We start from the raw sequence: 13829 nt of genomic DNA, 5'->3' as shown, positions 1-13829 counted from the left end.
AGATTTTACCTGTATAAATAAAGGTTAATAAAAAAATATATATATAATATCTTGTGGCTGAAATGCCGGCTGTTTCTACAGTAGCTCAGAACGGGCAAACCTAACACATCTGCACTCTCGTTGCTAGATGGCGCCAAATCCCACAATCCCTTAAAAGAGACAGGCATATATCAAATAAATAAGTAAAATATAGAACATATAAAACATCTCTGTTGTATTGTTTATCACATTTGTGCTTTGTGATCTATGCATTTTTCTTTACATTTATATTTTAGATTAAATGGATAAATGGCCTCATTTATATAGCGCTTTTCTCCAAAGCGCTTTACAGTAATGACTGATCCATTCACTCACTGACGGCAGAGTCAACCACGCAGGGCGACAGCCAGCTCGTCAGGAGCATTTGGGGTGAGGTGTCTTGCTCAGGGACACCAGATAGGAGGAGCCGGGGATCGAACCGGCAATCTTGCGGTTGCCAGCCGGACGCTCTACCTCCTGAGCTAAACCCCCCCTAAATGGATAAATATATCACGTTACTTTAAAGTGTATGCAGTAGTCTCTTCAGCGCCACACAGTTTCTTACTGCTTTAACATTTGAAGAAAAGCACATTAAATGCTGTAACTTCAAATATTGATTGTTATCCAGAGACACAAGGCCCCTGAGCTTTTTAATTCTGTATTAATTCTGCCGTTTTAAAAACCCTTCAGTGCGTTTCCTCCCATTCTAACACGTGTCTGTTGTCTTGCAGGTGGTGACGAATAGAGACACCCAGGAGACGCTGCTATGTATGGCGTGTGTGTTTGAAGTTTCAAACAGTGAGCACGGCGCCCAGCATCATATCTACAGACTGGTAAAGGAATGAGGCCCCGAGCTTCCCCTCATCCCCCTCCCCCCCTTTTCATGGATTTACCAACCTCAAGACAAGTGGCAGTGCCTCTACCTGAAAGTCACACCTACAATGCTTTTTGGTCATGGTATCGGGTGAAGTCAGTTGTTAAAATGTTGTTTTAATATAAAGTGTTTGACTGCAGCTGTAAATTGCGGTACAGTTGTTTTATGTTTAAAAAAACGGGAATTATATTTTAAAATATGTTGAGTTATGTTGGGTATAAATGTGGCCGTTTAAAAAAAAAAAGATTAATAGATTAATTTGGTAAATGGAAATATATGTTGTCTTCTTCTGCTTTGTTATGTAGACTAAGAAAAAAAAGGATGCTGGCCTTTTCTTTGAATGGCCTAACGTGGTCTGTGTAATATGTTTGAGTGTGTTTGGTGTGTAGTTCCTAATTTGTGAGCGTACATACTGTAGATATACAGACATGCACCCACAGCCAACAGATTTTCCAAAGAAGCTTAACTAACAACACTACATAAACAATATATTTCTTTCTAGAAAACTCAGCATATGATAGTATATGTATCCCTGTTGAAGCACTCCAAGTCTTACACACTAACGACAGAATTAATGCACTGTGAAAACACTACAAACATGTTCCTGCTCCTGCCCCAAACACGTAGGATGTTTTTTTCTCTTTTCTTTTTTTTTTACCACCTGCTTAGCATTTCTGTTCTGCAAACGAGTCTTTTCTCTGTGACAACTAATAGGAGCATTTTTAGGTTTTAGACGGGTGAAAGTTCCACTCTCATCTCGTCCAAAAGCACTTTGTTCCCCTCCCTGGACTTGCCTTAGTGATGCTTATTTTGTGTTAGATCTGTGCTTTTAGATCAACCCTTTTCCGTAAAGACTATAAATCACGTGTAGACAAAAGGCCTTGTTCAGTCCGGCGTGGCTTTGCCCCCCTGAGAGACTCAGAATATCGTTCCCCCTCTGGGATCGCAGTGTGAAAACCAGAGTGGTGCTGCCTTCACGTTCACACTATGTTCACATGTTTCTGTGGCCTACGCCGATCCCAAGCCTTAAACATGTTATAGCTGTGAGAACTCCAAAAGATGCCACTTAAACTGTGATCTCTACGTGGGAAGACCATGTTTGCATTGTGTAAGAAATTCACAATACTATCTGCCAAAGTGTAGATGTGCAGTGCCTTAGAATACACTCGAACGTTATCCTTTGCTTGTTAAAAAAAAAACAGTTTTGTGGCTCAAACAGGCGAAAATAACTCACTGCTATATTACTTGGTACATCTTCACATCTGAGAAATTATGTTTCATATTGGTACACTCCTAGAAATACCGTATTTGTTGTTAAAGGGCAGCGCACTTATGTAAAATTGAGTTTTCAAATTTAAGCTCAGAAAAGGTTATAACACAGGTTATATTTTTATCTAACGCTGTAATATGTTCCTAAAATATCAGCCTTTTTTTTGCTAAGAGTGTACTACAAACACAGACTGACTGCCTTTCCTGTCGTAGAAGACCAAAAATACAGAGATCCAGTCACCCTTCTGTCCTGTCCTGCATGGTTGCAAGGAAGTGCCTTTGGTTTAAAACAATTTCCAGCTTCAGAAAAATCAAACAGAAATTAAAAATTAAATGTTGCTCGACCAAAAAATGAGACACAAGTGAAACCAATCACCACATTGCCTTTTTTTAAAGGATTGTAATGACAGCAGGGGGAAAGGTGATGCGCAGTTAAAATACACAAACGATATATATTCATTTCTATCACGTTGTAAATTGATTGCACAAATGATGTATTTGAAGAAAACCTATTTCTTTGCTTGAGGTCAAAGACTGAAAGACCTGCTGATGAGATGCAGCCGGTGACTGCATGCAGAACGTCAACTCGTATGAGCACCGCAGCTGTCTGCTTCTTGCACACTTGCAGGTTCAAGTGTTTTTCTTCTGTTTTGTTTTTAAAAAAAAAAGGTTTTTGGAAACATTAGATTTCCTCTCCCACGATGTGAAAACCACAGAAAAGCATCACAATGTTACCTTTCGGTGAGCAGACGCGGCTGTGATGTTGACGGAGACGGACAAGCTTTTAATAATTTATCTTTCAGAACGAAAAGGGAACCTTTATTTAATCGTAATACTCCTCTATAAATTATCTTTAACGTGGTTGAAATGGTTTCTTAAAACCTGCTCGGAAACTAATTTTCACAACTGCTAGTGTGGACGAGGCCGTCGAGGTTAATGCTTTTCACCGTGAGGACAATAGAGACTCAAACGATTATAATCATCTAAAGTATTTTAATGGAAGAAGCTCTAAATATTTGCAGACAGAGTTCAATCAATCTTTCAGTATTTTGCCACAGTCCTGTGGACACCTTCTTATGTTTACCCTGTGTATCCGTTCACATTTATTGATTAGTTAGTAAGATGTTTTCTTATTGTACTTGTATACAGTTGTACTTGGTTTTGTGATGACATCGTCTGTATATTGCAAGCCCAATAAGATGGTAATGATGTTGCTGCTGCACTGCTGGTACATTTTGACGTTTCAACACTAAAACAGCAGGACTGATGCCTTTCCATGGCGTGAATGTCTGGTTTTCTGTTTGAAGAGGGAAAAAAATCAGCCAGTGGAGGAATCACGCTACAAACATATCAGCAGTTTAGCTCTTGTTATTTGTAATTCTGTCGAAAGAGTAGGTACTGGTACCTTTTTTGTTTTATGACCATTTTCACATGGTTGCTTTAAAGTGATTTTTCACACATAGAGCTCACACATAGTTGTCATACACACATTTGGGTTTTGTGTGCAGACTTTTTTTGTTGTAAAAAGGTGCTTTGTACAAAATGATATATCTTAGCTTTTCTTGGTACAAATGTGTGATATCTTTTCGTTTCCATGACGGTAAAGTGTTGGAGCAAAGGAGAGAAAAGAAGCTCTGCGATGTTTCTGTGTTCTGCATATGGTCTTGTCTTTGCTCCGTAACATAATGATGCCTTCTTGATAATAGTAGATATTTTGTAGCTTTCTAGATACTTTGTATGTATGCAATATTGAAGTTAAATAAATCTGAAAATATATTGCTTTTTGTTGTCGCTTCATTTAAAAATACACAATATAACATAATTGAATTATGTTCCTGAAATAAGTACGGCTTGTTCGTTTTCTCGGTGTCACATGAGAGGCACATTTAAACTCCTTAACTGCAGGAACCTCCGATCTACAGTAGATGGAGCCCGTCTCATTCTTTATATTTAACTCTCCGTGTCCCCGTTTCACATGGAAGAAAAACACATGATGTACACTGTAGTAACAGACAATATCACCAGGGGGAGACATTGTTCAATTTAGTCACGGCAACAGTAAATAGTATATATTGTGTAATTAAAGTGCAGATTTAAAAGAAAACATTTGGTATTATAATTAAAATATAATGATAGCAAAATAGTTAAGAGATCAAACCAATAATTATCACAACCCTTTGAACCACAGAGTACAGTATGAGAGGATTTTGTGTTTTGTCAACTAAAACTATAAATATTTGCTATATTTACCAAGATGATGTCTTTAATTGGCAATAAATAAGTTGTCATGAGTCTGGCTTTGAACTGAGATTGTATATCTTTGTATGAAGCCATAGTAGACCAATGATATATTTCCAAATGTCAGATCGTTGGTAATCTCCATCAGAACAATATTGTTATACTCTGGATATCCTCATTACATCCTGACAGCAACAAATAAACCAAATATTCTGTCAAAAAAAAGGTAAATCTGGTAGCCTACTTGGTTGTCAGACTGCAATAAGCCCCAATCATTGAATTCACTTGTCTACCTGCCTACCTGCCTGTCTACCTGTCTACCTGTCTACGTGTCTACCTCATCACGCGTCACCGGAGTTTTCCCCAAGCTGCCTGTCTGACTGCTGTGTGTAGCTGCTAACAACAACCCTGTTCAGTGCGACACGTCTCCATTGTTAACGTTACGTTTATGGGAGTGGGTTTGGACGGAAGCCTGGAGGGACGCGCTGTCCGCCTCTTTGGCGACTTGATGGCGCGTTTAGCAGCTTTGGGAGCTAGTGCTGCTAGCTACTTTCATTGGGAAAGAGTTGGCAGCACTGTTTTTCAGTTGGATAACTTCTATGGAGATTCTCAAGATTACCAACCCTAGCTTGCATGCAAATCCAGGTGACTTGAATACCTTTGATTTGACTGAAATAACAAATTTGGAGGACTGGGTGCTTTTATTTTGAAATGAGATGTTTTGCTCTGGTCTGACAAGGCACGAAAATGAAGGCTTCCTCAACTTTGATTCTCTCTCTCTCTCTCTCTCTCTCTCTCTCTCTCTCTCTCTCTCTCTCTCTCACACACACACACAGACACACACACACACACACACACACACTCTAATCCACTAAAGCCTTAAGCGTCAAACCAATCATGTATTGTAATACCATAAGATGCATAAGAACTGGGAAAAACAAGTTTAGATAATAAATGTGTGTATCATATATCAGCCCTTTCTAAAAGGCAAAGGTCAACAGCATCACGGTATCAAAATTATGAATCATAGATTTAGAAAAAACAAACTTTCCAAGTATCAAAGACAGACCAATCACAGCAGCACAGACAGGCGAACACCTTTAGTACTGATGTTTCTAACCCCCAAGTGTCCTCACAGTATAACCTGAAGGAGTCATGAACATCTGTTCCCTCTCATTCATTAATAATTAATTAATAAACAGACCCTGAATATCTTAGATCACTGCAGAGCACAAAGTGTCATCCATCAGAGGTCAGCGCTGCTCCACTTGGATCTCTGGCTGTCTTTTATTGTTATATTATTTATTACAATGAAGGCCTATAGAATAACAACCTGTGGCTGCATCACACAATCCAAATATATGATGTAAGGATCAAATACAAAACGTTATTAGAGAAAAAGCTCAATCTAGCTCCATTAAATAGGAGCCTTTTATTGATGTTATGGCCCCAATAATTCATTTTTCCACTTCCAGTGTTTAATTTGTTTATTTTGACTGTTAGCTTATCACGTTGTTGTATTATATTCATACCCCATTGCTTAATTTACAGGCTTGTGCTGAGGGGAAAGCCTGGTCATTGTTTGTGATTATTTTGATATTAATTATAATAATATTATTAGTATTTTTATGCTTGCATCTTAGCAGCTCTGTACTCCCTGTGCATTTGCTTCTTGAAAAGGAACACAGTGAAAACAAGTTGAACCAGATGTTTCTGTCGGGAGTTGGTCGATCAAACCAAAGATAAAGTAGTCAGTAAATATGTTTTAAAAAGCACTTTAATGCAGGTCATGTTCACTTTATATTGTATTTCCCTCTGCCACCCGAAGCAAAAAAAAAAAAAAAAAAAAAAAGTTGAATTATGTGTTCTCAGTTTTGAATAAATGAATCCCAATAACTATTTAACAGAACTGGTTCGTGACACTCGCTGGTGGCAGTCACGTGGTCGCAGCGGAGTCAGAGGAGTGTTTCCTTGACTTGGCGTCAGGAAACCTTTGGACCTCCAAAAAGCTCGAGCCCCGTCTGCAACTCCTCACACGCGTCTGGGACGCAGCGAGCACGCGCAGAGGAGATGGACGCGGCCGCGCTTTCCCTCAGACGCGCGGATTTAAATCGTTCTTGAAACGACTTTTATTATTGGACTTTTTGGTTATGAGAAATAGAGTTTAGCAGAAGTTCGCGATGGAGTCGGGGGAGAGTAAGATATCAGTGTGGGCCTGCCGAGAGGAGAAGCTCGTGTTCGGCTTGTCAAAGCGCACGACCTGCGCCGATGTGGTCCAAGTGCTTGTTGAGGAGCAGAAGTCCCGGCGCGGCCTCTCCACGGCGGCGTACTGCATCGTGGAGAAATGGAGGGGCTTCGAGAGGATTCTACCCAACAACACCAAGATGTTGCGGCTGTGGACGGCGTGGGGAGAGGAGCGGAAGAACGTGAAGTTCGTGTTGGTGAAAAGCGAGGCGTCTCTGGCGAACCGCGGAGCCCGGAGCGCGGAGGCGCGGGTCGTGCTCAGCAAACACAGCCCGTGTGTTACCATGGGGACCGCGCGGCTCCCCGCTGCTGGCGTCCCGCCCGAGAAACAGCGGCGGGTCGTCCAGAAAGCTTTCAGAAAGTTGGAGAAGATCAACAAAAAGAGGGCGCAAAGAGACGCGTCCTCCGCGGAGAAGATGGAAACTCTGGTCCATCTCGTGATCTCTCAGGATCACACAGTCCGCCAGCAGCTGCAGAGGATTAGAGAGCTGGACGCGGACATCGAGAGGTGCGAGGCGAAGGTGCACTTCGACAGGATGAAGACACACGGGGTGAATTATGTGCAGGACACGTATTTAGTGGACGCTGGCGCGGCTCCCCGCCGGGATGGAGAGCAGGTGTGTTCTGCGGAGACTCTTTCCAACTTTGAGGAGTATGTGTGGCAGTGTGAGGAGGTGGTCAGACTGCAAGAGGAGCTGCGGGAGCAGGAAGCCCTCATGGACATCTTCACGGGGCAGATCCAGGAGGAGCTGAACCACCGCTGGATGCAGCGGAGGAGAGAGGAGCTGCAGAGCACCGAGCCCGGGGAGGACGCGCCATCCCGGCGCAGCGCCGACGCGCACACAGCGGCGGAAAGCGAGCTGCTTTTGGAAAAAGAGCGGATCAGGACGCGACTTGATGCGAGTTTATACATCGGCCTGCGCCTCAACACGGATTTAGAAGCTATTAGGAGCGATTTAGTGTTGACCCAGGAGATTTGCGGAGCGAGGGAGAAGGAGATGAGGGATTTACTGGAGAAAGTGAACACTTTGGACTTAGAGGAAGGGACAGTCGCCGAGGAGAGATGTAGCCACGGGACAGATGATAAGATGGGGATGAGGAGCGCTTTGGAGAGGAAGAGCGAGTGGGTGGAGCAGGCCAGGGGTCTGTCCAAAGCTCACAGCGTGAACGACGATGACTCAGACACTGGCTTAAGTTCTCTGCACAGCCAGGACTCGGACAGTCACCCTGTGTGGGAGTCACTGGTTTAGGATTTTACCATTTATCTGACTGCTTATCACTTTGGAACGTCCACAGTCTCAGGGATCATATTGACTCTGAACTAAGGGGAGCTGAATTTGTCTTATTTTATGGAAAAAACTATCTTTGTATGGCATCATAACAAACCTCATATTCTTATATTGCATTGGTTCAATAACAACCCCTATTTGTTGGGGTAATATGTGTTAATCTCACTGAGAAAGTTGAAAATAAATGCTGTTTTTGAAGCTTGAGTTCTCTTTTTATGTTCTTTTTGGAATATTCAAGTCAGGACTGGAGGGAACAGTGACACAATATATGACTCGCCTTTGAAATATGCCCAAATCTGTGGTTAAAAGAGATCATCTCTGCAACCTCTGCCGTGTTAATAAACACCTCAGAGTCAGCAGCGACGCAGCCAAAACACAAAGTCAAAGGTCTTTGGGATTATTCTGGAGATTGTGAACGACATCTCAGCTTTCACTATGACCCAGACTCCGTGGCCTCTTTACTGTGAATCACAAAGTCATAATAATATCTGAAGTCATAACAGAGGCTCTCAAGCAGAAATGACCCCCAACAGTTGATAAGACATGTTATGTCTGATAGAGGCACACTGTGAAAGTGGAATTCCCGACATGACTGTGCTTTATGGTTGAACTATAGAACATAATCTCACATCCAAGTCATTAAAAGTATTGGAACCCCACATTTGATCTGCACAGTCGGCCTCCCTGGTTCATTTGACTCATGGCGACAGGAAGGAGCAGCTGTGACGGTGGGCTGAAAACATCTTTTCAAATCAGCTCAGCAGTTACGTGTTTGGAGGTTTTGGTCAGACCACTTTGATACTTTACAATCATTACTGATATCATACTGAGAGAAGAATTTACTTTGACGATACACAGTGACATTTTTATGAGGTCAAGAAGAAGAATTTCTTCCCTCTTTTTCCCCTTTCCATTCATTCTTCATTTCCATCTATGGAGCTCTGTGTCATGTAATACTTGAGGTATATTTTAAGTTCTTTCCCCAAACATTTCTAGAAGATGAATGATTCAAGAAAATAAAGGACACCTAGTCTTTATCAATAAATCCCACCTCCATGGAGTTAGCTGAGAAACCTTTTAAGGCTCCTTAAGGAGTCTTTTTGGAAATGATAATGTGTCCCAGTGAATATCATTGGCCTCTGATGATGCCAGATTGGTATTGGTGCTGAAATTACAGATCCACATCAAATACAATGTATCATGAAACGTGGTGAGCTGTTTTTTCTAAAACGTTTTGTTTGTAATACTCCTGTTATGGAATAGGCTCAGACTAACACTATGGCCTAGATGACAATGTTCTGAGTTGGATTTGTGGCCCTGAAACATCCCCCAAGGCCATTTAACAGGAACAAAAATGCTCTGTTTATATTCAGAATGCTTATATTAAAAACCACAGGAAGAATATGAGGCGTCATTCTCAGCGCATACACTGACTGAGCACAGAAACTGTTACATAACTCACTTATGTGTGACTATTGGAGGATCCGCTGGGATTCAGTGTTCCAAGTATGACACAGTGATGGGTATGGCATTATTAATATCACACTGATATGTTCACTGGCACTCAGAGACTTGTGTATTATCACATTATTAATAGGCAGCTGTTCATAATCATACTGTGCAGTAATCCAGTCATGTGCTTCAAAATCCTCTTCAAATTGTGAGCAAAACAAAACATTATGTGGCTGTTCCAACATTTATTTATGACTTTTTGAAAATACTTTATTAAATGTTTTGAAGCAGAGTGAAACTGACAATGCAAACTTGAAAAAAAAAAAAATTAATAGTAAAAGTACAAGCTGCTTTAACAATATTTGCTTAGAACGGGGGTCTTCAAAAGGGGGTTCGGGACCCCTAGGGGATCTGCAGAGTTACTGCAGGGGGTCCCCGAAATGATTTGATCCCAAGCTTTATTTAAAAAAAAAAATGTATTGACCTATCATGGATTAGAGACCTTTCTAATGAATATTTTTGATTACTCTTTAAAGAATCACCTTCTTTCGGCTTGTTAGAAAACAACCTGCTGTGTTAATTTGCTGCCAGAGGCACGTCTCGGTTTGTAAGCGTCTACTGTCAAAGTGAAGTTTAGCTCTTCAGATCAAACAAAGGTACATCTCTTTCTTTAATTAAGCTTGACAAGCAATTAGAGAGATTTTACTGCACACAGCTCCCGGTTTACCACGCGATCAAGAAGCTTCCTTCACAGGCAGCTCATAGTCGCATATTAGGTTCTTAATTTGGACAAACTAATTCAAATAGTCAGAGGAAATGTTTAAGCATGGTGTTTCAGATGAATGTTGTTTATTAAAAAGGCATCTTGAGACTCAATGCATCATCTAACCATAACTTTAACTATTGCAACTAAATGCAACGACCAGTTTCTGACATTAAATCTACAAAGAAGAACTTGATTCCTTCTAATCGACTCCATCTCCCAATGTTTTTACTGTGTCTTGCTATTGTCCTGTTTGTAATTCATGTTGATTGTGGAGCAGCCAAATTTTCCACATTGTGGACAATAACATTTCATATAAAGTATAAAGTTAACAGCTCTTTGTAGCGTCAAAATATCCTCAGTTCTCCAAAAATGGCCTCACTGTCAACGTCTGAAACTCAAATTCTTAACAAAGATGGAAGTAGAAGAACACACACACACACACAGAGGCCATCTTAAGTGTCTTGAATTTAGGGCAGTACCATTGTCAAACCGGGGGAAGTACTGGATTACAGGCTCTGTGAATGGCAGCCTTCCTGCCTCTTGACATACAACAGCACTCTGCTCTCGCATGTGGATCCCTTTTCATTTGCCAACATAAATTAGCCTGACCTGATAGAAAAACCCCTTTATCTCCCATGTGGCGACCTCAAATGTAATAGGCTACTACATGCCATATTCTCAGAGGAAAACATGAGCACATTCCTTTGTCTTTTGTTTCAGGGATGAAGTCTCTGTCGAGCGTTTCCCACATCGCTGAATGGGACTTGCAGAAATGTCGAGTTTTGATTAGGGAGAGTGTCCCCAGATCTCTGGAGCCACTCGAGAAATGTCAGGAATCCCAGGAGTCCTTCCTCTACAGCTTTTCTAAGCTCATGATTAAAGAGACAAAAGCTGTTGAGGAATGTTCTAATTTTTTTTTACATTTTGCAGTCAGAGATTCCTGCAGCCCGTCTGCTGCTCTCTTTGTCTCGGTTATCACACAAGTAGATCCAAAATTCTGTCTTTAATTACAACTTCCTGACTTATATGCGTGTTCAACTCGCATCCCTGTGCACGCTAACAAAATCATCTCAGGCCCAGACAAAGAAAACGCCACAGTCTTTGTTCTGGGGTCATCACAGGGTTCACAGGTCACGTTATCAGAGGTCAAAGTTACTGAAGCATCGCTGCCATCTGACTCTTTCTGCCATGGGGGTCGTAAAGGTGAAGAAACTCTCTCTGTGCATCGACTCTCTCCGAATGACGAAATGAAGCCTCTTCAGAGGAGACGTTCACACGTCAGCAGCTGGTGTGTTAACGCAAATGCTGATAATTCAATCATAACCCGATCAGTGAGTTACCTTCGCAGCAGGTCAAAATGAAAGGAAGCATTGTAAGAGACTTGGCTTTTAGCTCAGCTTAGATCAATCGTTGGTGAATCAGCCATCGTGTCACACTCTATGGTGCCAGGAGTAAAGGTTCGGATATTAAATATACTGCAAGGGGGCAGAGTTTTCTGCTGGATGGGCAGATTTGGCCCATGGGCCACTATTTGCCTCCTACTGCCTATGAGTCCGTTGTATGAAATGTATTTCCTTTTTCTATGAACTTTCAACTTTTAAAGGGGCCTCAAAGGTGCACAAATGCCTCTGATAGGTTGCATTGTGTCAACACTCGTCAAATGAATTACAGTGAAATGTATGATTTCCCCTGCTGTCAAAGCAAATTCCTTGCACATCAAGTTAGAAAACAGAACTTATTTTATTGGCACAGCTTGCCAGAGTTCTCTAATCACAGGAATGTGTCACTTTGTGTTCTTGTTGTCCCTTTGTTCGGCCTCAGAGAGTGATCTGCCATGAAGTCACTAATGAAGGTATTGACTCGAGAGACCAGGACTTCAATACCGGCGCTGAGGTGTGAGCCACTCAGAGAGCACTTGGCCTGCTGCTCACAGACCGGGGCCGCCAGTGTGCTCTCATTAGACCTCATTGTGCTGCTGGCAGGTGTGTTAATCCTGTAAGGCCGTGTGCTGACCCCGGGACCTCGCCTGTGGGATACTGTACAAGCTCTTAGTGAGCATCTCAAAGCCTGTCACCTCCTGTATGAAGTGATTCAGCCCAGATCTGTCACCAGCAGGCTCATTACCCTCCAATAACCTTGAGAGGAGCAACATCTTTGCTTCCCAAACCTTATAAAACCACATCATTACTGGTGTCGTGAATATCTAACTGCAATCTGAAAAAGTATTTTTCATTTCAAGAATCATTTCATGCAATTCTCCTTTGGGAAAATATTCGAGGAAGATACATTTCTATTTCAATGGACCAGATGCGTAAAAGAGGATAATTATATAAGATCAGTCAGATAGTCAGTCGTGATGTTTGCTTTCTTTCCAACCCTTTCAGCAATGTCATCCCCATCTCTCTCTCTCCCCCTTTCACTCTCACTCTCTCAATAAAAAGGCAGAAAAAATGATACTCCATCCTGAATCTATACTTTTACAATCAAATACTTGGAGGTGACTTTAAAAAAAGTACTAAGTGAACAGCATCTGTTTCTGACTTGTATACATGTGAATTGATTCAAATAGAGATTATTTGAAGCTAGCCCTTCTATATGGATTTGACAAGGATTTGCCAGCCAATCAGAGCAGACTGGGCTTTTTGGGGAGGAGGGCTTAAAGAGACAAAGAGGGTGGATCCTGTATCTTCAGTAAATGTAGTTCATGTAAAGGTGCCACACCCATAAGTGATGAAAGGAGAGCTGTGAGTTTATGGCAGGGATTTCCTCCAACAACGCACAGACATGCTCTTATTGTGCAGAACAGAGGATTTCATGGGTGTGTGTGGTGTATCATTTACAGAAGAACTCATAAAGAGGGTGTTTCTGAAATTCACTCAAATTCATTATCTCCTTCTCGTAAAAGTGAATGGATGCTGCTTTAGGCTAAATGCACCAGGTTTTTTCCTCGGAACAATTACTGTAACCCCCTACTTATCACATAATGGAACGTTTGGTTTCACATACAATGGGAATGGATTGTGTTGCAGTACTTTTGTGGGTCATACCATTTCTCATTTTGAAACAAACAGTACAGTGGAGACTAAAAAACACTATAATTCAGTTGTTTAAAGTCTCGGAGCTTAACATATCTTTGGGCAAACTAAATCCTTCTAACTAATCTGGACCAGTTTGTTTATTCCAAGTGAACTACATACTTTTAATTCAAATATAACACGACTGGTCTCTCACATACTGCACTCTTTATGCTTCAGTGTTGTTTTTTAATCAATATTTTTTACAATATTCTGTATGGAGGTTTTTTTTGTTGGGGGGGGGGGGGGGGGTTATCATGTGCCTTCCTGCAAAAATATCCACTTGTGGGACAATAAAAACATGAAATTAACATTCAATAAGCATTATAACTCTCACTAGGACAACTACTAGGTTTTTATAATCTCATCTATATTGTTTTTTAATCCTCATATTGTTTTTGGGGGGGTTTATGTAACACCCATGCCATTACAGGGTGTCTACCACTAACCATACACTCATTCAGTATACATTACTGGGGGAGTAAAAGCGGTTATCATCAGGAAAGGAAAGTTTCAGGGTTATACATCCCAGCCAGTGTTGTATAGTAACGAAGTAAAAATACTTCGTTACTTTACTTAAGTAGTATTTTTTTATATTTGTACTT

At 41.3% G+C, this 13829-nt stretch overlaps 2 protein-coding genes across 6 annotated transcripts in view; both read left to right on the top strand.

The window, feature by feature from the left end:
- The window catches only part of tead1b (TEA domain family member 1b), a 47515-nt gene extending 43578 nt beyond the window's left edge, over positions 1 to 3937 (top strand). For all 5 annotated transcript variants that reach the window (XM_084020213.1, XM_084020212.1, XM_084020216.1 and 2 more), the window contains one exon: positions 750 to 3937. In XM_084020213.1, the coding sequence (XP_083876339.1) occupies positions 750 to 863 (114 nt within the window). In that variant the 3' untranslated portion in view covers positions 864 to 3937. The remainder of the gene's footprint in view (positions 1 to 749) is intronic.
- A 2421-nt stretch (positions 3938 to 6358) lies between these two features.
- Positions 6359 to 8111, top strand: rassf10b (Ras association domain family member 10b). Its single transcript, XM_084018311.1, has one exon. The coding sequence runs from the start codon at positions 6580 to 6582 to the stop codon at positions 7891 to 7893; it is 1314 nt and encodes a 437-aa protein (XP_083874437.1). The 5' UTR covers positions 6359 to 6579; the 3' UTR covers positions 7894 to 8111.
- Positions 8112 to 13829: the final 5718 nt, after the last annotated feature.

Source organism: Eutrigla gurnardus (assembly GCF_963514095.1).
Source record: "Eutrigla gurnardus genome assembly, chromosome: 1".
NCBI lineage: Eukaryota > Metazoa > Chordata > Actinopteri > Perciformes > Triglidae > Eutrigla > Eutrigla gurnardus.
Note: the sequence above shows the minus strand (reverse complement) of the source record. Positions and strands in the feature narration are given on the sequence as shown.